This window comes from Hypanus sabinus, chromosome 15, assembly GCF_030144855.1.
Source record: "Hypanus sabinus isolate sHypSab1 chromosome 15, sHypSab1.hap1, whole genome shotgun sequence".
Taxonomy (NCBI): domain Eukaryota; kingdom Metazoa; phylum Chordata; class Chondrichthyes; order Myliobatiformes; family Dasyatidae; genus Hypanus; species Hypanus sabinus.
Genome location: NC_082720.1, coordinates 66,465,534 through 66,491,076, shown reverse-complemented (window position 1 = coordinate 66,491,076; position 25,543 = coordinate 66,465,534). Strand labels below are relative to the sequence as shown.

Sequence of the window (25,543 nt, the reverse complement as noted above, 5' to 3'; positions counted from 1 at the left end):
CCATGGACCACAACTTCTGGCTGTTCACCCTCCCTTTTAAGAATGCTGAGGACTGAATCTGAGAAATATTGGACCCTGGCACCCAGGAGGCAACAAGCTATCTGAGAATCTTGTTCTCACCCACAGGACCTCCTGTCTGTTCCCCTAACTAATGAATCCCCTATCACCACAGCCTGCTTCTTCTTCCCCCTTCCGGTCTGAGTCACAGAGACAGATACAGTGCGAGAGCCTAGACCAATGTGACTGTCCTCTGTTTGGTCATCCACCCCCGACAACATCCAAAGTGATCTATCTTTTGTTGAGGAGAATAACTACATGGGTACACGGTTATAGCTCCCTAACCCCTTTGCCCTTCCTGACTGTCACCCAGTTTTCTGTGTCCTGCACCTTGGGTGTAACTACCTCCCTATAATTTCTATCAATCACCACCCCAGCCTCCCAAATGATCTAGAGTTCTTCCAGTTCTAGTTCCAGCTCCTCAACATGGTTTGTTAGAAGCTGCACTGGGATGCATTTCTCACAGTTGTAGTGGTCAGGGATACTGGAGGTCCCCCTGCCTTCCCACATCCTGTGAGTAGAGCATTGCTCTATCCTGCCTGTCCTCTCTACTGAGTTGAACAGATATAAAAATCAGAATAAAAAAACTTGAGCTTTTCCTTCCTTTGCTTTCTCTGAGTCATCCTCACTCACTGAAGTTTGAAGATCACCACTCAATGTGCACTCATACGATGGCCGCTGTGCTTGCCCCTGCCTTCCTTTAATTAAATGCAAACACTGACCCGCTGCAGGTGAACGCTCTGTTACGCTCCGTAAACAACTCCCGCCTTTTATCCTGGGGCAGTGGACCTGTTTGAAGCCCCTCCTGTTGATCAGGCAGTTGTTTTTCAAAAATAAAAGAAGGACTGTGATCCCCAAGGAGAGGCAGCTTGTGGTCCATTAGCTCTGATGGCCTAGTATCCGCACGAGGCAAGGAGATCGGCACACTCAGACTCAGGCAGTCCAAAAACCTGTAATAGGTGAGTTTTCAGAGTGACACATTTATCATGCGCAGGTGGGTCCTTCAGTCTACTTACCGCCCTGGCTGTGGTGGAACTGCAAAGTGATGCTCTGGTGGAGTAAAATTTGGTAATGTCTGCAGTGATTTCACATAGTGTGAACTGGGTTTCTACCTATGCAAACCACATGTTAATAGGCTGCTCCCAAATCTCGGGTAGCTTCAGAGCAACTGCATTGGTTGACATATCATTGAGTAACTCTGGAATTGTCCTAGACTGTCATGGTCATTAATGAAGGATTTTGCAAACATAACAGGCAAGAGACATTTTATGTGCATAACAAAAGCCACAGTCCTTTACTTCTATTGCAAACAAATCAAAAGCTATCACCTTTCTCACCTGGGCTTATGCAAGAGATCATGATTGAAAAATATCATTATTTTTTGAACTTTGCATGATGCTAGCATGATCTCTGTAAAGGGATATCTGTCTGACAAATCTGTTAGAATTCACCGAGGAGGTAACACACAGGTTCAACAAAGGAGAGGAGTGAATATCATTTACTCAGATGTTCAGAAAGCATTTGATAAGGTGCCACACATGAGGCTGTTTAACAAGATAAATTCTATGGCATTACAGGAAAGATACTGGCATGGGTAGCAGAATGGCTGACAGGCAGGAGGCAGTAAGTGGGTATAAAAGGGGCCTTTTCTGCTTCACTGCTGGTGACTAGTGGTGTGCCTCAGGTGTCCGTATTGAGACCGCTACTTTTCACATTGTTTGTCAATGAGAAATGGAAATGATGGCTTTGTGGCAAAGTTTGTGAATGATACGAAGATAGGTTAAGTGGTAGTAGTGCTGAGGAAGCAATATCTTTGTAGCAGGACTTTGACAAAATTGGAAAAATGGACTAAAATGTGGCAGATGGAACACAGTGTTGGGAAAAGTGTGATAATGTATTTTGGGAAAAGGAACAATAGTGCAGACTATCACTATTATCTAAAAGTGGAGAAACTTCAGAGGTGCAAAGAGATTTAGGGTCACTCTTGCAAGACTCTCAGATGGTTCAGTCACAAACTGGGTCTGTGGTAAAGAAGGCAAATGCAAATTTGGCACATTTTGAGAGGGATAGAATATAAAAACAAAGAGATAATGCAGAGGCTTTATAAAACACGAGTCAGGCTGCAGTTGAAGCATTGTCAACAGTTTTGGGCCCTTATCGCAAAAGAGGTGTGGTCATTTGAGAACAGCCACTGGAGTTTCACAGGAATTATTCTAGAAATGAAAGGGTTAACATACAAGTAGCATTTGGCAGCTTTGGCTCTGTACTCACTGGAATTTAAAAGAATGCATGGGGATCTTATTGAAACCTAGCGAATATTGAAAGGACTAGATAGGTGGATGTGGAAAGGATGTTTCATCTGGTGGGTGTATCCTGACCTAGAGGGCACAGCCTCAAAACTGAGGAGTGACCTTTCAGAACAAACGTAATGAGGAATTTTTTTCATCAAAGAGTGGTGAATCTGTGGAATGCTCTGCCACAGGCTGCAGTGGAGGCCAAGTCCATGGGTATATTCAAAGCCGACATTGATAGATTGCTGATTGGTCGGGGCATCAAGAATATGGTGAGAGGGCAGGTATATGGGGTTGAGTGGGATCTGGGATCAGGCATGATGAATGGGGAGCAGATTCAATGAGCTGAATGACCGAATTCTGCTCCTATGTCTTAATGTCTTACGGTCTACATTTAGTGCTTTGTCTTTATTTCTAGAAACAAAATGTCTGTCATGGAGATTTGTGTTGCCATCTGTACTGATGGTGCCCCATCAATAGTTGGCTCCATGAGAGGTTTAGCTTCTCTTGTTAAAAAAGGAACTTCTGACATTGTCACAAGACACTGTTTTCTTCACAGAGAGTTGCAGATGTCAAAAAGTTTTCAAGATGAAATGAAAAAATTCCTAGTTGATGTTACAAAAATAGTTAAGTTTATTATACAAAGACCAATGTTTGTCTCGAGAATGTTTGGAAAACTGGACAAAGAGCACACTATTCTCCTGCTACTTACAGAAATCTGGTGGCTTAGCAGAGGAAGTTCTCAACAGCGTGTTTGAGCTGAAACGTGAATTGCAGGAATACTTTCAAGAAAATACAAAGTCAGATTTTGCTGAGTGGTTTGAAGCTGAAAAATGGCTGCAGAAACTAGCTACTTACTTCATTTTCCATCATATGAATTATTTGAACAAGTCTCTGTAAGGCCCTGTATTGACTTCAAGTGCTAAGCTTCTTCGATTCAAAAGGAAATCAAATCTTTGGAAAAATCATGTTGCAAAAGGAAACCTTGAAATGTTTCCACTGCTGCTTGGGCTTGAGAGTGAGGAATGATAACTCAAGTCTCAAGTCTTACTGACAACCAACTGGAAGAAATACAGGAGAAAACTGAACAATATTTTTCCTCCCTTTCAACACAAGTGTATGACTAGGTGAGGGATAATTTCTTTGAATCTTCTGCTCCGCCTGAGAATTTGACTTTGAGAGAAGAGGAAGAACTATGTGAGATGCCCTCTAATCGTGCACTGACGATGAGATTTACTGACCTGCTCCTGGACAAGTTCTGGATTTCTGTGAATGAAGAGTATCCACCCATTCAGAGGAAAGTAATGAACATTTTGCTGCAGTTTTCAATTTCTTATATGTGTGAACATGTTTTTCCTTGTGCAATAAGCATCAAGAGCAAGGATAGAAATCATCAAATTTAAGTTGTAGGTGAAAACCATGTGTGCTCATCTCGTTCAACCCAGCATTGAGTATAAAACACTTCAGTTTCCTTGGCTGCATAAGTCTCGAGAAGACAACCTCTGGCCCCGCCTATCTTGTAAGATTGACGCACTCTCAATCCCACCCTAAACTCCAGTTTGTGTGGATGCTGTGTCATTTGCTTCTGTGTGACAAATTAACACCACAGAATAACAGACTGTAAACTGCATATAATTAAAGGAAATATATTTATGAGTCTTAACTAAAGTTTTAGTAAAGAATTACAAAAAAGAAAAGGTCCCGTTCTAATTGAACAGTTAAATGTACACAAGTTGGAGCTCATCTTGAACTTCTCTGTCACTCATGCACTGGGACCTTGGTCAACGTGAAAGCACACGCCACCTTCCAAACGTCGCTCTCGATCAAATGGGTCTCCTACCAGATCATATGTTATGACTGATTCTCCTCAGCATCTTCTCTCTTTATCTCTGCTTGAACAAAAAGCTTCAAGCCTAACCTTGGTGTCCCTCACCAGAGAAACCTCCCCTTCAATTTGACCATCCTAATTGGATGGCATTTCTCTTCATTTCTTTTCTTCAACAATAACCCAAACATAAGCTGAAAATAAGTAGTTCTCACAGAACAGCAGAAAATGAAATACATACAGCATAACAGTAAAAAAACTATGAACCAGGGCATTACAAGTATTTGTGCAACAAAAAACAAGTACAAGTTTCAAAGGCGAGGCATATATTTGAGCCTGATCATGTCGCTACATAAGAAAATGTTTTTTTCAAAGTCTTGAATAAAATTGTGCCTTAGGCTATATTTTTATTCTTATTGCTTTGGTTTACGGTTTTTAGTAACTTTACTGTTCAATATTGTCAATAAATTTTCTAGTTGTAAATAGCATTAATTAAAAATAATCTAAAACCTTTATTTAAATTAAATCTACCAAACTACCTTTAGAAAGATTAAATCCCATTTTGTCCTAAGGCAGTTATTTACCAGAAATTCATTATGTTTGTCTTATGAATTTTTAGAATTTATGAAAAAGAAAGAAAGAGAATAATTTCTGGAAAGAGAGGATAAGCTAAACTATCTGTGTTTTTCAAGAAAAATTGGCTAAAAATTTATTCCCTACTCAAAATAGCATTGACATCTATTTTTGGGCTGTTAAATCGACAACTTACTGATTATGCTAACATACTGTGAGTTCTAGATTTAATCATTTTTACAGGGGTGTTATCTGAGATGCTAATATTATTTTTTCTTTTTTTGTAATTTCATTACAAAATGAATTTTGAAACTTGTGAATACAAGATGTATTTCAGACATTGTACATATATATCATATAATCATATATACCACGAATCTCCACAAAGTATTTATCTGAGGTATACACTTACAGAAAAGAGTGGGAAGAAAAAAACAAGCAAAAGTAAAGAACTATGTACAAGTAGGGAGTGATCTTTTTTTTTACAACATATTCATTGATTTGTGAGAATAAGATCAGGCCTATGAGGCATTATGTAGTTCAACCATTTCCCTGTGTATGAATCAAATTGTTCCAGCTTATGATTAACAGATGCTGTTATCTTCTCCATTTTGTAAATGTTCATTGTAATTTCCATCCATGTATTTAAAGTTGGGCTCTCTGTGATAACCATTTCCTTGTAAGAGTCTTTTTACCAGCTACCAACGGTATATTCATTAAATATTTATCTCTTTTCAACCATTCTTGAGGTATATATCCAAAATATATGGTCTTACTCTCTAAGGGTATTTCACATTTAAAGATGTCTTGTAGGGCATTGTGTACCCCCCTCCAATAGTTTTTGATAATAGGGCAGTCGCAAAAAATATGATAATGATTTGCATTTTGATTTCCACAATTTCTCCAGCAAACAGGGAGGTTACTATCATAATGGGATTTCTGAGAGGGTGTAATAAAATATCTTATCAAGTTTTTCCATCCAAATCCCCATGATTTCTGTGAACTGGTACACTTCCATTGATACCTCCATATTGTTGTCCATTCTTTCTCAGATATAATTATCCCTCCTTCCTTCTCCCATTTTGTTTCAATGTATGAAGTCAAATGTGTTTTAAGATTTGACAACCCTTATACATGCTTGAAATGATTCTACTAATATTATCTGAATTATATGCTTTCCTAAAGAGCTATATCAAGCATGTATTTGCCTTGGTTACATTTTTAAGCGTCTTATTAACATATTGTCACATCTATAAATATCGATAAAAATCTTGTTTTTCTAGTAAGTGTTCCTCTTTAAGCATTTCAGAACTGAACAGTGTTCCTTCTTTCATTATGTTGCAAAGAAATGTTATTCCATTAGCTGTCTAGTCCTTAAAACTAGCATCCAATTTATTTGGTGTAAAATCCGAGTCATGTACACACCATTTAAGAATTACAATATCTCCCTCTAGATTATATTCTTTTATAGTAGTTTTCCATATTTTAAGAGTCAATTTCACCCATGAGTTATCAATAGTATTTATGTACCTTTGGGGGTTGTTATCAGCCAAAATTGCTTGTATGGGGATGGGAAGTACCCGCTCCTCAATGTTTTTCCATTGAGCATCATATGATAGGTTGCACCAACATATCACAGCTCTCAACTGTGCTGCAAAATAATAATCTCTAAGAGAAGGTAGGCACCAACCCCCCCCCCCTTTTCCTTTGCTAATTGCAAAGTTGTGAGGCAAACTCTAGGCCTTTTACCCTGCCAAATATACTTTGATAACATCTTGTTCCGTTCATTGAATTGATTTTGATTAATCTTTATTGGTAGGGTCTGAAAGAGATATAACAGTCTGGGCAGTATATTTATTTTAATAGACTCAATTCTTGAACTTAGACTGAAAAAAGGAATCAGGTTCCATCTTGCCATATCCTCCTTGATTTTTTTATATAAAGGCTGATAATTACATTCTGATAATTTTGCCAAATCCTTTGGCACTATGATGCCCAAATATTTGAAAGACTCTGTGTGTCATGCCCAGGGGTATTGACTTTCAATTTCTCTTGGTGGGCTATAGTAATATGAAAGTAATTGGGTTTTATATATATTGAACTTGTATCCTGATAATTGACCATATTGTTCAAAGGATTGCATCAATTTAGGTAAAGAGTATGTTGGTTGCCCTAGATAGATCAAAATGTCATCCACATAACAAGCCAATTTATGCTCTGTCTCTTTAATAGTAGTTCCCCTGATATCTTCATTTTGTCTGATGTATTGAGCTAATGGTTCCAGATATAACGCAAAAAGTAGTGGTGACCATGCACAACCCTGTCTCGTGCCCCTTTCTAGAGGAAAACTACTTGATAAATATCCATTGATTTTAATCCTAGCAGTAGGATTGTCATATAGTGTCTGTATAGTTTTAGTAAATGTGTCTTGGAAACCAAATCTACGCAAAACTCTGTAAAGAAAATTCCAATTAACTGAATCAAATGCTTTTTTAGCATACATGCTTGTCACTATTGCTTTGATTTTATTTTTTTGCATATGATCCATAATGTGAAGTGTCCTTCATATATTGTCTTGTCTCAGGCATTGTCATATAAAACCTGTCTAATCATTACGTATCAGTATGGGTAGCAACTCCTCTAATCCTTTGGCCATGATGGAGGTAAATAATCTATAATCTACATTAAGAATGGATATTGGTCGAAATGACCCGCATTCCATTTGATCCTTGCCTTCTCTCGGTATAGCTGAGATTCCTTCCTTCCAACTGGGTGGCATTTGTGCCTTTTTTAGAGCCCAGTTCAGTGTGTGGAGTAAAACAGGAATTAACTCATTTTTAATTTCTTTGTACCACACTGCTGTATACCCATCTGATCGCGGTGACTTGCTTTATTTAAGCCTACTAATTACAGCTTTCAATTCAACTTCAGTTATGTTAGCAGTCATCGCTCTATTTTGTTCTTCGCTTAAGGTGAGTAACTCTGGAGAATTCAAGAAAGTGTCAATTTCGGTTATGCTTCCCCCGGAACTTTGGGATATAGAGTTTTGTAAAACACTTCAAAAGCTTCTTGAATTTCACTTAGCTTATTTTTTATCATTTTCATTCTTGGGTCCCTAATTCTATGAATTGTATTTTATGCTACCTTTTTTTCAGTTTCCACGCCAGTATTTTCATAGATTTTGATCCACTTTCATAATGTCTCTGTTTCCAAAACATTAAATTTTTCCTGATTTTCTGCATAGCCAAACTATTAGTTTCATTGCTAATTCTTTTTATTTCCCCTAATATATCCTGTGCCAAATTCAATTTGTGTTTTTTCTCTAGTTCCTTCAGCCTATTTTGTAATTCCACTAATGTTTTATTCCTTATTTTTTCTTATATGAAGATATTGCGATAATTTTCGCTCTTAAGACCGCCTTCAGAGTACCCCATAAAATGGGAGGTGAAACCTCTCCATTATCATTAAATTCGAAGTAGAGACCAATTTCTTTTTTAACTTGTTCCTTAAAGTACGGATCATTGAGTAGACTTGAATTTAGTTTCCAAATAGTATTCGTTGGTTGTAGGTCAAAATCAGTAGATAAATATATAGGTGCATGGTCACTTATAACTATTGTCCCAATTCCACAGGTGTTTATTTTGTCTTTGTCTTTTCCATATGTTATGAAATAGTCTATTCTTGTATATACTGAATGGGGAGCAGAATAATGAGTGTAATCCCTTCTGTCGGGGAAAAGGTCCCTCCATATATCGATTAAACCAACATCCTCAAAAAGTGTATTAACTTTCTAATGTAAAATTTTGTTTCATAGGTTTTTCTATTGGAAGAGTCTAAGTTTGGTTGTAATTGTAAATTTAAGTCTCCCCGCATATCAGGAGACCTTCTGTTTCCATTACCATAATATCAGTAATTTTCTGAAAGAAACCAATATCACCTCCCGGGGGTGCGTATATATTCAATAGAGTAACTGAATTTCCATCTATTTCCCCCTTACCAGAATATATCTGCCTTTATCTCCCATTTCGAATACATTTTCAAAATTTAGCTTACTTGAGATAAGAATTGCAACTCCTCTCCTATGTCTTGATTTATATGAGGAGAAAAACAAATTAGCGAAGCCCATTCTCTTTAGTTTTTTATGCTCATTATCACAAATGAGTTTCCTATAAATATACTACATTGGCTTGTACTTTTTTCATTTTGGATAAAATTCTATTACGTTTGATTGGATTAAATAGCCCATTGACATTAAAAGAAATGAATTTTACCTTGTCCCTAGCCATCTGTCAACATAGAATGTAGAATGATGACCCTGTGTTGAGCTAGAGGAAATGCTATGTGGGATAACCCCTCCTACTTGTGAGTTGAGGGCCCCTATTGCAGTATTCATAAAAATCAGTGAACAAATCCATTACACAGAAAAGATTTCCCTGTGTATTCCGCCTATATATACATACACGCATACACACACAAATATATATATATACACACACACACACACACACACACACACACATACACACACACACACATTACATACATACACATATATGCACACATATATGTATATTCTCATTTTGGTGGGGAAAAAGGAGTAATTGAGTGAATAAAGAATAACAACTAAGTAATATAAAATCCACATTATAATAAGTATTTCTCGAGATAGGTATATCACCATCTACTTTTGCTTCCGTTTAGCTTCACAACATTTTTAAAGTTAGCCAAACCTTATGGCTCTTCTGGAGGGCGTGAGGACTGTCTGGAAAACTCTCAGTCTCTTTCTGATATACTTCTCTCAGCTTCCTCCCATTTCCTGCCTTCTTGATTCTCGCACTACTTCCCAAGCGGAGCAGGATAATTCCTCTGCCAGGCTTTCCCTCAGTTTGGTTACGCTGACGGGAAACCCTCTGGCCTTCATGTCTGTAGTCGCCTCTTCCATTGTCTGGTACAACCCATCCTGTCTTCATAAAACACTCGAAGTTTAACAGGGTATGAAGTTTGTAATCTAATCTTTTTTTGCTATAGTACTATCTTTACTTCAGAGTATTTTTTACATTTCTGCAGGACTGTGGGCGGGGGGGCGTAATCTAATAATATAATATAAATATATTAATTTATCATCTAAAAACACTCTCTTCTTACCCCAGGCCCTTCATAGAATCTCCGCCTTGGTACTTTACTGAAGGAATTTAATTATTGTTAAACGTGACTTATCCCGGGTAGACTTCGGGGCTAATGTGTGATGCGTTCTTTTGATTTCCAGCTCCATAGTCGAGGGAAGATCCAATGTGTCCCACGGTAACTTTCTGACAAACTCTGTCATAGACAATCCCTCCACTCCTTCGGGAACTTTGTAGATTCTGATATTTTTCCACCATGATCTTCCTTCCAGGTCAAGCAGTTTACCTTCTTGGTGATTTAATATTTTTATCATCTTACTGAGCATTCAATCAACGTTTTGAATGTGATCCTCCACCTTCTATATTCGAGGCTCTGCCACTGCTATTTTTTGATTGACATTGGCTAGCTCTGACTTAATATCATGTAGCTGCTGCTTTATTTCTTTCTGAAGCTCCCTTATCGCTTTCAGAATTTTGACCATATTCGCCGCTTCGCCTGAACGAGGCCCAGCATCCGCCTCAGCAGCACGCGGTCGAGTTCAGCAGCTCACAGAATTAAGTTGTGATAGAAGTTCACCATACCCAAAAACTCTTGCATTGCTTTGGCAGGTGGCTGGGGTCATTCCCACTGCGGTGATGTGGTGGCTGAGAAAGTCAATAGTAGACACCAGAACTGGCATTTGGCGGGATCAATAATTATATAATATTGGCTTAAGCACTTGAAAGGTGTGTGAAGATGTGATAAGTGTTTGGTTTTGGATGTGCTGGTGACAAGTATGTTGTCTTGCTAAACAAAAAGGAAATCTAAATCTTTTAACATAGAGTTCATCAGTTGCTGTTGCTGCATGTTTCAGCACCGACAGCATGCACACAAACTCAAATAAGCCAAACAGAGTTATAACTGCGGTTTCAGGAAATTTCTCACTTCACATAGGCACCTGACGATAGCCCCTCAATAAGATCACTTTAGAAAATGTCATCTTTCTGGCTAAACGTGCTGAAAGTCCTTGAATATGTGGGTCTGGGTGATAATCGGGGGTGGTGGCCTCATTAAGGTGGTAGTAATCACTGCATGGACAGCAACCATCATCGGGCTTAGCGGCCATGTGGGGTGTTGTGAAGCCCAAGGGCTATTCAACCTGAACACAAAGCCAAGCACTTCCATGTTTGCAAACTCAGCTTTTGTGCTGGCCAGTTTTCCTGAGTCCAGTCTACATGGACGAGCCAGTTGTGGACATGTGCTGGTGGAACTTACTGGGGGTACAGGGTAATGACCCACAGTCCTTTGTGTCCACAAGCCACCAGATCCTTAGACCTTCTAACAGTCCTTGGACACAGGTTCTTTCCCAGAGAAAGGGAAAGGAGGGGAAACAATGTATCTCCAACTCAGACAGTCCAAAAGTTCTCAACAGGTGAGTTTTTATCACGTGCAGGCAGATCTACTAATAGACTCACCACTCCGGCTGCAGTAGAACAACTTCGTGATGCTATGGCATTGTAAAATTTGGTATTGTCAGCGGTGATTTCTCACAACATGAACTGGGCTTGCACCCTTCCAAATAACCCGGCAGTCTGCTGCTCACAAAACACTGGCAGCTTCAAAGTGACTGTATCGGTCAACATATCATTGTCTGGAATAGTCCGAGAGCGTCTGGGTCACCAATGTAGGACTTAACACATAAAGCAGCAAGAAGCATCTTACATGCTTATTTAAAAGCTGCAGACTTTTACAACCATTATGAACAGACCAAACACAGTAACCTTACACTGATGTCATTACATCAGACAGCATCTTGTGAAGTGAAGACAACTCAATGATGGTGTTTGTGAATTGTGCAGAATAGTTTCCATTTTGAACAATATGTGTCATCTGTCACCCATTACATTACCCAACATGTCTCCCTATTGCCCATCTAAGCAACTGAACATCGGCTCTTCCTAAGTTTTTTGTAAGCTGGCCTTGATTACGGAGAATACTAAGATCTCGGCCAACAATCTGCTCCCTTATCTCTCTCCATAATGATGGATGGAACCCATAAGGCCCTGAGGATTTATCTACTCTATTATTTTTCAGGAGACTCAACATCACCTTCTTGATATCAATATGCCCATGTGGGTGAGTCTGATACATCAGATTGTGCATTTCACTATCACATTAGGAAACCCCTGCAAAGGGAAAAGAAATACGAACATGAACCCAGTATATCCATTGGCAATTCTCTTATCCTCCTGTCCATGGTAATACTGATCTTTGTAGATGAACAGTATGTACCGTTATTCACCCCAGCCCTTTCGAACACCATGGGCATGATCTGAGATATCCCTGATCCCGGCACCAGAGAGGCAATATACCATCTGTGTGCCCATACTGGCCTACAGAACCTCGTCTCGGTTCCTCTGATGAAAGAATCTCCTCTTACATCTCTTTTCTCTTTTGAACCACAGCACCAGACTCAGTGCCAGAGACCCGGTCACCATGGCTCCCCCGGTAGGTCATGCCCCTCAGTAATAAGTATGTAAAGTTATACACTTTATTGCTGAAAGGAACGGCCACATGTGTACTCTACACTGGCTGTGTATATTCCCTCCTTCTCCTGACAGTCACCCACTTACCCGTCTCCTGCAAATGAAGAGTGACTACCTCCCTATAAAATTTCTGTATCATCCCTTTTCAACGAAAGTTTCGATTCTGCCATTTGACGACAATTCAATGGATCTCTTGTACAATAAGATAGATTCATGATCTCACAAACCACCTCATCATGGCATTGCAGTGTGTTACTAGCTTACACTGCACTTCCTTGGTCATTGAAACACCTTATTCTGCATTCTGTAATTGCTTTTCCTTGCATTGCCTCAACGTGCTGAAGAGATTGAATGAACTGTGTGGATGGCAACTTAACAAAGTTTTTCATATGCCTTGGTATGAGTGACAATAACGAAGCAACTTACCATTTTAATGTGTTTGTGGTTATGTTGTGATCAACTGATAAAAAGGTAATTCTGCACCAATGGAACACTAATGCTGAGTGAAGTAGAATTAAACGTCTGTGATTTCATGCTAAAACACTTCCAACGTTTCTCTTTTTTTACAGTCATTTTTATATTTTTCATAAGACAGACAACATTATGTTAACTGGACGAGACAATCCTAGAAATGGCGCTGTTGTCTGGGATTGGAAAGCACGCTTCACACCGGTCACCCAGTGACTTGTGACATTTTCTAAAGAGAGGCATTGATTGTGGGGGTAGTCAGAGGCTTTTTCCCAGGGCTGAAATGGTTGCCACAAGAGGACATGGGTTTAAGGTGCTGGGGAGTAGGTACAGAGGAGATGTCAGGGATATGTTTTTTACTCAGAGAGTGGTGAGTGTGTGGAATGGGCTGTGGTGGAGGCAGATACGATAGGGTCTTTTAAGAGACTTCTGGATAGGTACACAGAGCTTAGAAAAATAGAGGCTTATAGGTAAACCTAGTAATTTCCAAGGTAGGGACATGTTTGGCACAACTTTGTGGGCCGAAGGGTCTGTATTGTGCTGTAGGTTTTCTCTGTTTCTATGATTCTAAGGATCCAGAGGGTGGACCCCACAATGGGAAGCAAACTTCAAATACAGTGGCATCTGTCATAAAATGGAGAATAACATTGATGATGTTGACTTGTGAATGTTAAATTTGCAGGATCTATCATCCTGGCGCAAAGAGAACCGAGTTATGAAATCCTGAAGCAATACCAAAATTTTGAGATCAAAGGTAAGTGGGACAAATATTTGAAAAGTGCAAAAAATTGTTTATCTTCAAGATTTAAATAACTTCTGCGTCTGTCACCACTTTTTAAAATGAGTTTATGCACATTGTATCATCATACATGATGGGGTGCGGTCTTAATGACGTGTGCCAACAATCCAAAGATAGAGTCAGACTAGATTGGTCCATTCCCAAACAACCGAACAACCTGTACGTGTTTGGGATACGGGAAGATCACCTGAATGACAGCCACAGTATTTCAAGGAGAAGGTCAAGATCATAGGTCAAGATCGGTAATCACTGCATGGACAGCAACAGCAACATAGGTCAAGATTGATCCAGGGTCGCTGGAGCTGTGAGACAGCAACACTAGCCTCTGTGCCAGGGCACCACCTAATGCATCCTCAGATAGTGTCCAAACTGTGTGACCCTAAACTGAACCCTGACATTCCATCAGGTTCAGGAGGGTGGGTAAAGAGTTCAATCCTTCTGCTCTGTCTCACTGAATTTGATGTAACCAGACTGAGAGTTTGTGCGCTCACTGTGTTATTTTGCATCTGGAACCCAACACTCTCTCTGTCCTGTAGCAGTCACATCTTGAGGTCAGTTTGAACCCAATCATTGGACATGTTACTACTCACTGCACTTATTCAATATACCGACCAAATATTGAAAGGCCGAGATAGATTTGATGTGCAGATGATGGTTCTGATAGTGGGAGAGTATAGGACCGGATGGCACAGACTCACATATTCAAGAATGTCCTGTAGAACAGAGATGAGGAGGAATTTCTTTAGCCGGTGGATGCAGAATCTATGGAATTCATTGCCACAAGTGGTTGTGGAGTTCAAGTCAATGGATTGATTTAAAGCAGAGGTGAAGAGGTTCTTGATGATTAAGGGTGTGAAAGGTTACAAGGAAAAAGCAGGAGAAAGGGGTTGAGAAAGAAAATAAATCAACCATGATGGAATGGCAGAGCAGACACAAATGGCAAAGTGGTCCAATTCTGCTCCTGTGTCATTTTGTCTTATGTTTGTATTTCTCACAGTTGTAGCAAAGCCAGGAAAACCCAAGAAGGGCAGTGACATCACCCTCAGCTGTATCATCCCCAGACTCCCAGATACTGTCAGTCTCCGCTGGAAACCAAGAGACTCATCTCAGCAGAACAGGAGAAACACTGATCAAATCCGGCTGAATAACACCGTCTATCTGATTATCCGACACGTTACAGTGGAGGATGAGAAGATGTATGAGTGTGAAGTGCGGGTAAACGGAACCATTGTTAGAACAAGGAAAAGTGATTTTACTGTAAACACGGGTAAGTGCTGCTACCTCATTGTAAGAATTGGGGTGGAATAAATCTGCCTGGTACGAGGTTGTTAAAAATAGCAAAGGAATAGTTAATCGCTGGGTCTGTATGGATCCTTATCAGTATTTACCAGGCAGAAGACATGGAAATTTGTGAATTCAGGCAAGAGAAAAGTGATATCCTGATGCATATCAACAGTATGAAGGAGGAGACATTGGCAGTCTGAAAACCATGGAGTCATAGATCATGGAAACAGGCACTTCAGTACAACTGGTCCATGCCGATCCAAGGGCGTCTCATTTCTGTAGCATCTTGTTTGGCGTGGAAGAGTTGAACCAAAGGATCTGCTTCCCCATCGTTTAAAACCATGACTGAGATCGGGCAATGAGAGGACATTCAGGATAATAACTCATAGATCAAGAGGAGCAAATATACGGTGGAGACAATTTCAGATTACATCATTACAAGTCATTAAGGTAAATTAGCTATAATGGGATCATACCGATCATTCCAGTGGGTCATTCAATATATCAGTGCTACATTCTCCACTCTTGAGATTAAAAACAATCATAATCATGATTCGATAGGGTAATTGTTCAACTGCGGTGGTGGATATTGAAGTGTTACTCATGTCAAAGTGTTACAGAGAAGCAGGAGTCCACATGACAACCACCACACACTCAGCAGTTGGTCCCGGTTCACAGAGCAACACTGAACAACAAAGCATTATCTCTCTCTCTTAGTATCACTTCCCACCAAGCCTTTATCATATTTGATGTGATTCCAGCTTCAATGAGAGACTCAGGCTTCAGCGGGAATCAGGTCCCACGTGTGGACCAATGAGAGGGTGAATACATCCGGTCCATCCAGAAACTGCAGCTGATTATGTGATTTAAAAATATTTAGGGGAATGGGCTATTTAAAAGAAAATCAGAAAAGAGAAGTAAAAAAGGACTCAGTAGTCCTTGAGCAGGATTCCCTAAAGGTGAACTTGCAGGTTGATTGAGTGGTAAGAAAGGTAAAGCAATGTCAGCATTCATTGCGAGAGGATTAGGGTATAAAAGCAAGGATATCAAGGCTTTATAAGACATTATTCAGTTTCAGATTCAGATTCAGTTTATTGTCATTTAGAAACCACAAGTGCAATGCAGTTAATAAATAAGACAATTTTTCTCCAGAATGATATCACAAAAGCACATGACAAAACAGACTACACCAGAAAATCCAGATAATGTTTGGCAAACCCCAATCCAGAGTCTGGAGAGGCTGCTGCGTATTAATATTGTGCTACCATTTTAGCGTGTTCCCCGGAAAGGAGCTCCAATCCCAACAGACAAAACAAGACCAAAAACTAAAGCTACAAGACCTGCACAAAACCACATATTTACAACATATAGTTACAACAGTGCAAACAATAGCATAATTGATAAAAAAAACAGACCATGGGCACAGTAAAAATAGTCCAAAGATGTTAAAAGACTATAAGTTCAAAGGAAACCACCACACAGTTTCCACAAGTCCTGAGGGTCCCCGATAGACTCATCATCCCACGCAGACAGCAGAAGGGAATATCCCTGCTATGGACTTCCACGGCACCGTCTGACTCAGCTCCGCAGGCATAGCACGCAACGAAAGCTCCTTCGAACCCAGCCTCGCAGACACAGCACACACTGAAAGCGACCTGATCACAGCAGACTCCGAGTCCGTCGAGCCTCCGAGCCTCTGACCATTCCCTCCAGCAAAGCTTCTCCGAGCACCATCCTCTGCCGAGCGTATTAAGATGCCCCCTGCCAATGGCCATCGGCAACGCAACCCCGAGGGCTGGGGGTCTGTTCTTCCCAGCAGAGACCCAGACCTCATAGCAGCAGCAGCATTGAAGAAGGTCTTGCTGGAGATTTCCAGATGTTCCTCCGTGATTCCACGTCTGTTTTTCACCCAATTATGATTGTGCATGGCACCCTGCTTCACAAATAACAGCTAATCAGCTGCGTCGCACCGCCATCTTGATGAAGTGTCAGACTGGACTTTGAGAGTGGTGAGCAATTTTGGGTCCTTTATCTCAGAAAGGATGTTCTGGCTTTGGAGAAGGTCCAGAGGAGTGTCATGAGAATGACTCTGGGAATGAAAGGGTTAAGAAAGAGGAGTACTTGATGGCTCAAGACCTGAGAAAGGTCTCATTGAAACCTTTTGAAGATGGCAAGGGCTAGACAGAGTGGATGTGGAGAGGATGTTTCTGACAGTGGGAAGTGTAATACCAGAGAGCACAGCCTCAGAATAGAGGGTCAACTATTTAAGACAGACATGACGAGGATCCTCCTTAGCCAGAGGGTGATGAATCTGTGGAGTTACCTTAAAGCAGTGTTTGATAAGTTCATAATTAGTCGGGGCATCAACAGTTAACAGAAGAAGACAGAAGAATGGATTTGGGAGGGATAATAAATCAGCCATGATGTAATGGTGGAGGAGACTCGATGGGCTGAATGGCCTAATGTTGCTCCTGTGTCTGGTGGTTTTATGCCGGCATCTCGTCACTCTCAACCAAATGGCTTTGTAACATTTTAACGAGTTCTCCTCTCTTTCATGCAGGTCCATATCGTGAACCTACCAGTTTATATCGCTCAGTTACGGATCACAGTGAATTCCACCTCAACTGTTACAACAGTAATGAAGTTTACAACAACGCTATCTGGAGCTGGACATCAATTTTTAATCAAAGTCTGAAGAAACAAATTGCAACAGCATTGAAATCTCAGCCCGTGAATGACGTTGACAGCCACTTTGTGAATCGACTGAAGCTCACAGCGACACCTTTTAACGGCTGGAATTTCAGTATGAGGGTTTTTCCTGTGGTGTTTGAGGATGCAGGAGAGTACACCTGTACACTGGATCAAAAATCATTTCAGACTATGAAATTAGTCACAGTTAAAGGTAGGAGACAAAATGTGTGACAACAGGTCTCCCAGAATGACAGCTTTTTGCTTTAGTGCTGAATGTTGCTCCTTATTTTAAGGAGACCAATAATGTTTTTCTTGTTTCCACAGTCACAGCTGAACTGTCCGATACAGTGACTGAGGGAGACACCGTTACCCTGAGCTGCTCTGTGTCTTTCGCCACTGCATCAACGAGACTGGTTTGGATCAATGGAGACGGTGAAACTGTTGGAGACAAAACACTGAGTGATGTAGAGAAATCACTGAGTCTGATCATACAGAAAGCTGACAGAGGCAGAGGGAAATGGACGTGTGTTGTGTTTGATCAAGACAGGCTCCGACTTTCACTACCATATAGTCTGGAAGTCAAAGGTAAGTGTCGCGAGTTTTTCCCAGTGTACTGAGTTTCATGATGAGGCTTGTTTATTTCTACCCCCAGTGACCATGCCGTGTGGGAGAATCCCAGGGAGCTGAAGCTTAGAATTACAGGACTATGCAAATGTCTTCAGCCATATATATACTGTATAGCAACACATACAACATGCTGGAGGAACTCCCCAGGTTGGGCAGAATGTGTGGAAATGAGCAGTTAACGTTTCAGGCCAGAAGCACTTCAACTCTGCTTCACATTCCCATTCGGATATGTCCACACCTGGTCTCCTCTACTGCCACAATGAAGCCAAACTCAGGGCGGGGGTGCAACACCTCATATACCGACTGGTTAGGCTCCAGTCCCTTGGCATGAACATTGAATTCTCCAACTTCCAGTAATTCCCTCTCTCTCCCTTCCCCCATCCCAGTTACACTCTGCCTCCTCCTCCAGCTGCCTATCACCTCTCTGTTGATTCTGCCTTCTTCTACTACCCATAGTGCTTCCCACTTACGTTCCGTCTTCACCTTTCTGGCTTATCCCCTCCCTGCTTCCCCTCCCCCACCCCTTGATCTTCCCTCTTATTGGTTTTTTACCTGGCACCTACCAGCCTTCTCCTTTCCACCTTGCCCCTACCTTTTATAGAGCCCCTGCCCCCTCCCTCTTTAGTCCTGAGGAAGGGTCTCGGCCCGAAATGTTGACAGATGCTGCCCGACCTGCTGAGTTCTTCAACGTGTTGTATGTGTTGCTTTAACTCCAGCATCTGCAGATCTGCAGTGTACTTTGTGTATATACTGTATAGCTTGGATGCCTAAGTCTTTTGTGGAGAGGAGAGGAAGTTTATCATTCTGACAGGGAGCAAAGTATGTTCAGATTGGACAGGGTGGAATTCTGCAGGAGGGATGTGGGCAGGAGCCAGAGATGGAGTGCTGAGGCAGGGGAAGGCACGGGTGTAGACACACCAAGGCTTTTGACAACAGGCAAGGACATTTGATTCTAAACAATTGGTTTCTAGATCATTATAAAATGTTTCTCTGGTGCTTCACACTCCTTCCCCTTTCCCTGCACCTTTTCTCAATCATTTTTTGTTGCTTCATGTGTGATAGAATCAGAGGGGGGAAAGGGGGAGGTGTTGCATTGCTTGTCAGAAAAAAAATATTACAGCCGTGCTTTGGCAGGATAGATTAGAGGGTTCATCTAGCAGGCTATCTGGGTGGAATTGAGGAATGGGAAAGGTGTAGTAACACTTATAGGGGTGTATTATAGACCACCAAATGGGGAACGAGAACTGGAGGAGCAAATTTGTAGGGAGATAGCAGATATTTGTAGTAAGCACCAGGTTGTGATTGTGGGAGATTTTAATTTTCCACACATAGACTGGGAAGCCCATTCTTTAAAAGGGCTAGATGGTTTGGAGTTTGAAAAATGTGTGCAGGATAGTTTTTTGCAGCAATACATAGAGCTACCAACATAGAGAAGTGGCAGTGTTGGATTTCCTGTTAGGGAATGAGATAGGTCAGGTGACGGAGGGATGTGTTGGGGAGAACTTTGGGTCCAGTGATCACAATGATGTCTCAATATAATTATAGAGAAGGATAGGACTGGACCCAGGGTAGAGATTTTTGATTGGAGAAAGGCTAACTTTGAGGAGATGCAAAAGGATTTAGAAGGAGTGGATTGGGACAATTTGTTTTATGGGAAGGATGTAATAGAGAAATATAGGTCATTTAAAGGTGAAATTTTGAGGGTACAGAATCTTTATGTTCCTGTCAGGTTGAAAGGAAAGGTTAAAAGTTTGAGAGAGCCATGGTTTTCAAGGGATATTGGAAACTTGGTTCGGAAAAAGAGAGAGATCTACAATAAATATAGGCAGCATGGAGTAAATGAGGTGCTCGAGGAATATAAAGAATGTAAAAAGAATCATAAGAAAAAAATTAGAAAAGCTAAAAGAAGATATGAGGTTGCTTTGGCAAGTATGGTGAAATTAAATCCAAAGGGTATCTACAGTTATATTAATAGCAAAAGGATAGTGAGGGAGAAAATTGGTCCCTTAGAGAATCAGAGTGGACAGCTATGTGCAGAGCCAAAAGTTGTGGGGGAGATTTTGAACAATTTCTTTGCTTTGGTATTCACTAAGGAGAAAGATATTGAATTGTGTAAGGTAAAGGAAACAAGTAGGGTAGTAATGGAAGCTATGATGATTAAAAAAGAGTAAGTACTGGCGCTTTTAAAGAATATAAAAGTGGATAAATCTCCGGATCCTGACAGGATATTCCCAGAGACCTTGAGGGAAGTTAGTGTAGAAATAGCAGGGACTCTGAAAGAAATATTTCAAATGTCATTAGAGTCTGGGATGGTGCCGGAGGATTGGCATATTGCTCATGTGGTTCCATTGTTTAAAAAGGGTTCTAAGAGTAAACCTAGCAATTATCAGCCTGTAAGTTTGACGTCAGTGGTGGGTAAATTAGTGGAAAGTATTCTTTGAGATGGTATATATAATTATCTGGATAGACAGGGTCTGATTAGGAACAGTCAACACAGATTTGTGCGTGGAAGGTCATGTTTGACAAATGATATTGAATTTTTTGAGAAGGTTATTAGGAAAGTTGACAAGGGTAAAACAGTGGATGTTGTCTATATGGACTTCAGTAAGGCCTTTGACAAGTTTCCACATGGAAGGTTAGTTAGGAAGGTTCAATCATTAGGTATTAATATTGAAGTAGTAAAATTGATTCAACAGTGGCTGGATGGGAGATATCAGAGAATAGTGGATAACTGTTTGTCAGGTTGGAGTCCGGTGACTAGTGGTGTGCTTCAGGGATCTGTACTGGGTCCAATGTTGTTTGTCTTATACATTAATGAATGACGGGGTGGTAAATTGGATAATTAAATATGCAGATTATACTAAAATAGGTGGCGTTGTGGATAATGAAATAGCTTTTCAAAGCTTGCAGAGAGATTTAGGCCAGTTAGAAGAATGGACTGAAAGATGACAGATGGAATTTAATGCTGATAACTGTGAGGTGTTACATTTTGGTAGGAATAATCAAAGTATGTCATACATGGTAAATGGTGGGGCATTGAGGAATGCAATAAAACAGAGTGATCTAGGAATAATGGTGCATAGTTCCTTGAAGGTGGAATCCCATGTGGATAGGATGGTGAAGAAAACTTTTGGTGTGCTGGCCTTTATAAATCACAGCATTGAGTATAGGAGTTGGGATGTAATGTTAAAATTGTACAAGGCATTGGCGAGGCCAAATTTGGAGTATTGTGTATAGTTCTGGTCACCGAATTATAGGAAAGATGTCAACAAAATAGAGAGAGTACAGAGAAGATTTACTAGTATGTTATCCAGGTTTCAGCACCTAAGTTACAGAGAAAGGTTGAACAAGTTAGGTCTTTATTCTTTGGAACATAGGTTAAGGGGGGACTTGATAGAGGTATTTAAAATTATGAGGGGGATAGATAGAGTTGACGTGGATAGGCCTTTTCCATTGAGAGTAGGGGAGATTCAACAAGAGGACATGAGTTTAGAGTTAAGGGGCAAAAGTTTAGGGGTAACACAAGGGGGAACTTCTTTACTCAAAGAATGGTAGCTGTATGGAATGAGCTTCCAGTAGAAGTGGTAGAGGCAGGTTTGATTTTGTCATTTGAAATCAAATTGGACAGGTATATGAACAGGAAAGGAATGGAGGGTTATGGGCTGAGTGCAGGTAGGTGGGACTAGGTGAGAGTAAGCATTTGGCATGGACTAGAAGAGCCAAGATGGCCTGTTTCCATGCTGTAATTGTTATATGGTTATATGATTTCCCACTCTTGATCCACAATAGAGACCCATATCATAATCAGATTAATCTTTACTCAAATTCCTCATGAAATATATATTTTTTGCAGCCGCAGTACAGTGCAATACATAAATTACTACAGTTCTATGCCAAATTCTTAGGCACATCAACTGTATATATGTGCCTAAGACTTTTGCACAGTGCTCTAGTTGGTGCCGAAACCAGGTCTGTATATGTATGACAGTATTAGAATTTATTTAACTGGAATTAATTGGAGTATTCTCACATTACAATATCTATACTAACTAGTTTGTAGAAGCACGGATTACCAATCTAAGGACTCACATTCACATCCAATGGACATTCTGGAATACAAATTCAGTTACTATTCTGTTTTGAATGGGCGTGCAGTTTCTGTATGTGCTCAGGCTGTCTCAGACACCAGCAAGCCCAGATCAATCTTAAAGTTGTCCCTGTGACTGTGAGGGTTTTCAGCATCACCATAGTATGTGGGTTGCCAGGCTGATTTGCCTCTGTAAGTGACAATTTTTATAGATGACTGATGGGAGTATTGATAGGACATATCAATGGGCAGGTGAGGTAGGATTGGGTACTGGGGGCAATTTGCTAAATGATGAGAACTTCCAGGAATCTGAGATGCAGAGCGACTTGGGAATCCTTGTACAGAGTTCCCTGAAAGTCAACTTGCAGGTTGATTCAGTGGTGAGGAAGGTAAATGCCTTGTTAGCATTCATTTTAAGGGGTCAAGAATACAGGAGTAAGGATGTGATGTTGAGGCTTTATAAGGCACTGGTGAGGCCTCACCTTAGGTGTTGTGTACAGTTTTGGGCCCCTCATCTAAAGAAGAGGTGCTGGGTCAGTAGAATAAATTCCCCCTTCTCTCTGTAAAGTTCAACAATATGGCATATTTCCAACAGACCAACACAAAATAAAGGCATAAACACATTCAAGACAAGACAGAGAAATGATAATAGAGAAGCAGCAATCTGGGGAAGGCCATCTCAAAGGCACTGGAGCTCAGAATGGTCCATTATGAAACCACAGCCACACTGCGTAGGTCAAGCCGACCCTTTAAGTTGCCAGAGAAGAATGCCACTTGTAAGAGAGGCTACTGTGATGTTAACAGTCAATCTGAGTGAACTGCAGTGGTCTGTGACTGAACTGTAGATGAAGTTCATGGCTCCACAATCTCTGACGCCTTGCACAAAAATCTCTATTTATGGAAAAGACTAAGAAAGAAGCTCTGGCAAAAAATAATAACATATCCTTTCCCATAAAGACTTTGCTAAGTATCACACAGAATATACTGTTAAGATGTGGAGGAAGCTCTTGTGGTCAGCTGAGATTCAACACAAAGTGGTATGTGTGGCCTAAATCTGATACTGCATATCAACCAGGGAACACCACCCTACTGTAATGTATAATGGAGTTAGCATCATGCTCTGGAGCTGCTTTTCAGCAGCAGGGACTGGAAATCTGGTCAGGATTGATGAGAAAATGAATGTTGTGGAATGCAGAGAGATCCTGAATAAACACCTGCCAGTTGTTGCCAGAAAGCTTAAACTAAACTTCATCTTTCAGTGGACAATGACCCAAAGCACACTGCCAGAGCAATCATGGAGTTGCTTCAAATGTACGTCCTTGAGTCACCTAGTCAGAGTCCTGACCTTAACTCTATTGAACATCTCTGGCAACACCTCAAGATTGCTGTCCACCACTGTTCCCCAACTAATGTGGCATAGCTTGAGCAATTTTGTAAGGAGGAATGGGCAAATCTTATTCCATCGTATTGCGCAAAAATAATAGAGACTTATTCAAAGCTGTAACAGCTTCGAGAGGTGGTACTGTGCAAAGCAGAATAAATACTTTTGTACTGCTAACATTTCATTTTTTTCAATTTTCAGTTTTCCATGCTTTAAATTTTTACCTGTTGTTTGGGCTGTACCCTGAAAAAAAGGAGCATGTTAAGCATAAATAAAAATTCTCAGTTAAATTGATCAAAATCCCCTGGTTTTAATACTCACAAATGGTTGTGGGTTGCATACTGTTACAAGGCACTGTGTATGTATTTCTACACCCATTAATTGCCATGAGAACAAGGAACTTCTCACTTTTATTGTCCCATAGGTCTATTGCAATGAGTTCTATATTCCTTGAGATATCTATCCCAGAAAATTCATTCAAAGCCCATGTGTTCTGAGAAAACGTAATTGTATATCTTATTGACTCCAAATATGTCACTAGGGTACTTCATCTGTGTGTTTCTGCATGATCAAGCCCAGATCTCTAGCTACTGTGGAGTTGCAGCAAGGGCTGAATAATCCCTTCTCATTAAAAGAATATGACCGTCTCATTCAGTGAATATTACAATGAACTGTTTATTCCTTATTTGTAGTTTTTAGCTCATCCATAGAAACCAAATAACTTTAATACGGCATAACATAAATGCATTTTGTCAATGAATTCTCTACATTATGCTATACAAGCTAATCTTGCACTATCACACTATTTATGAACTCACTTAGGCTGAGCAGTTGTGAACATCAGGGTGAACATCAGAAGGCATGGGATCCAGGGAAGTTTGGCCAGGTGGATTCAGAATTGGCTTGCCTGCAGAAAGTAGAGGGTCATGGTGAAGGGAGTACATTCAGATTGGAGGGTGACACTGGTGGTGTCCCACAAGGATCGGTTCTGGGATCTCCAATTTTCGTGATTTTTATTAATGACCTGGATGTGGGGGTGGATGGGTAGGTTGGCAAGTTTGCAGATGACACAAAGGTTGGTGGTGTTATGGATAGTGCTGAGGATTGTCGAAGATTGCAGAGAGACATTGATAGGATGCAGAAGTGGGCTGAGAAGTGGCAGATGGAGTTCAACCCGGAGAAGTGTGAGGTGGTAAACTTTGGAAGGACAAACTCCAAGGTAGAGTACAAAGTAAATGGCAGGATTCTTGGGAGTGTGGAGGAGCAGAGGGATCTGGGGGTACATGTCCACAGATCCCTGAAAGTTGCCTCACAGGTAGATAGGGTAGTTAAGAAAGCTTATGGAGGGTTAGCTTTCATAAGTTAAGAGATGAGAGTTGCAGGGTAATGATGCAGCTCTATAAAACTCTGGTTAGGCCACACTTGGAGTACTGTGTCCAGTTCTGGTCACTTCACTATAGGAAGGACGTGGAAGCATTGGAAAGGGTACAGAGGAGATTTACCAGGATGCTGCCTGGTTTAGAGAGTATACATTATGATCAGAGGTAAAAGGAACTAGGGCTTTACTCTCTGGAGAGAAGGACGATGAGAGGGGATATGATAGAGTTATACAAGATATTATGAGGAATAGATAGAGTGGACAGCCAGTGCCTCTTCCGCAAGGCACCACTGCACAATACTAGAGGACATGGCTTTAATGTAAGGGGTGGGAAGTTCGGGGGGATATTAGAGGAAGGTTTTTTACTCAGAGAGTGGTTGGTGCATGGAATGCACTGCCTGAGTCAATGGTGGAAGCAGATACACTAGTGAAA

At 40.7% G+C, this 25,543-nt stretch overlaps 1 protein-coding gene across 1 annotated transcript in view; it reads left to right on the top strand.

Moving 5' to 3' along the window:
* LOC132405180 (uncharacterized) overlaps positions 1-25,543 on the top strand; it is a 50,901-nt gene that overhangs the window by 8,080 nt on the left and 17,278 nt on the right. The window contains exons 3-6 of the mRNA XM_059989877.1: positions 13,546-13,617; positions 14,660-14,929; positions 17,507-17,848; positions 17,962-18,222. Of these exons, the coding sequence (XP_059845860.1) occupies positions 13,546-13,617; positions 14,660-14,929; positions 17,507-17,848; positions 17,962-18,222 (945 nt within the window). The remainder of the gene's footprint in view (positions 1-13,545; positions 13,618-14,659; positions 14,930-17,506; positions 17,849-17,961; positions 18,223-25,543) is intronic.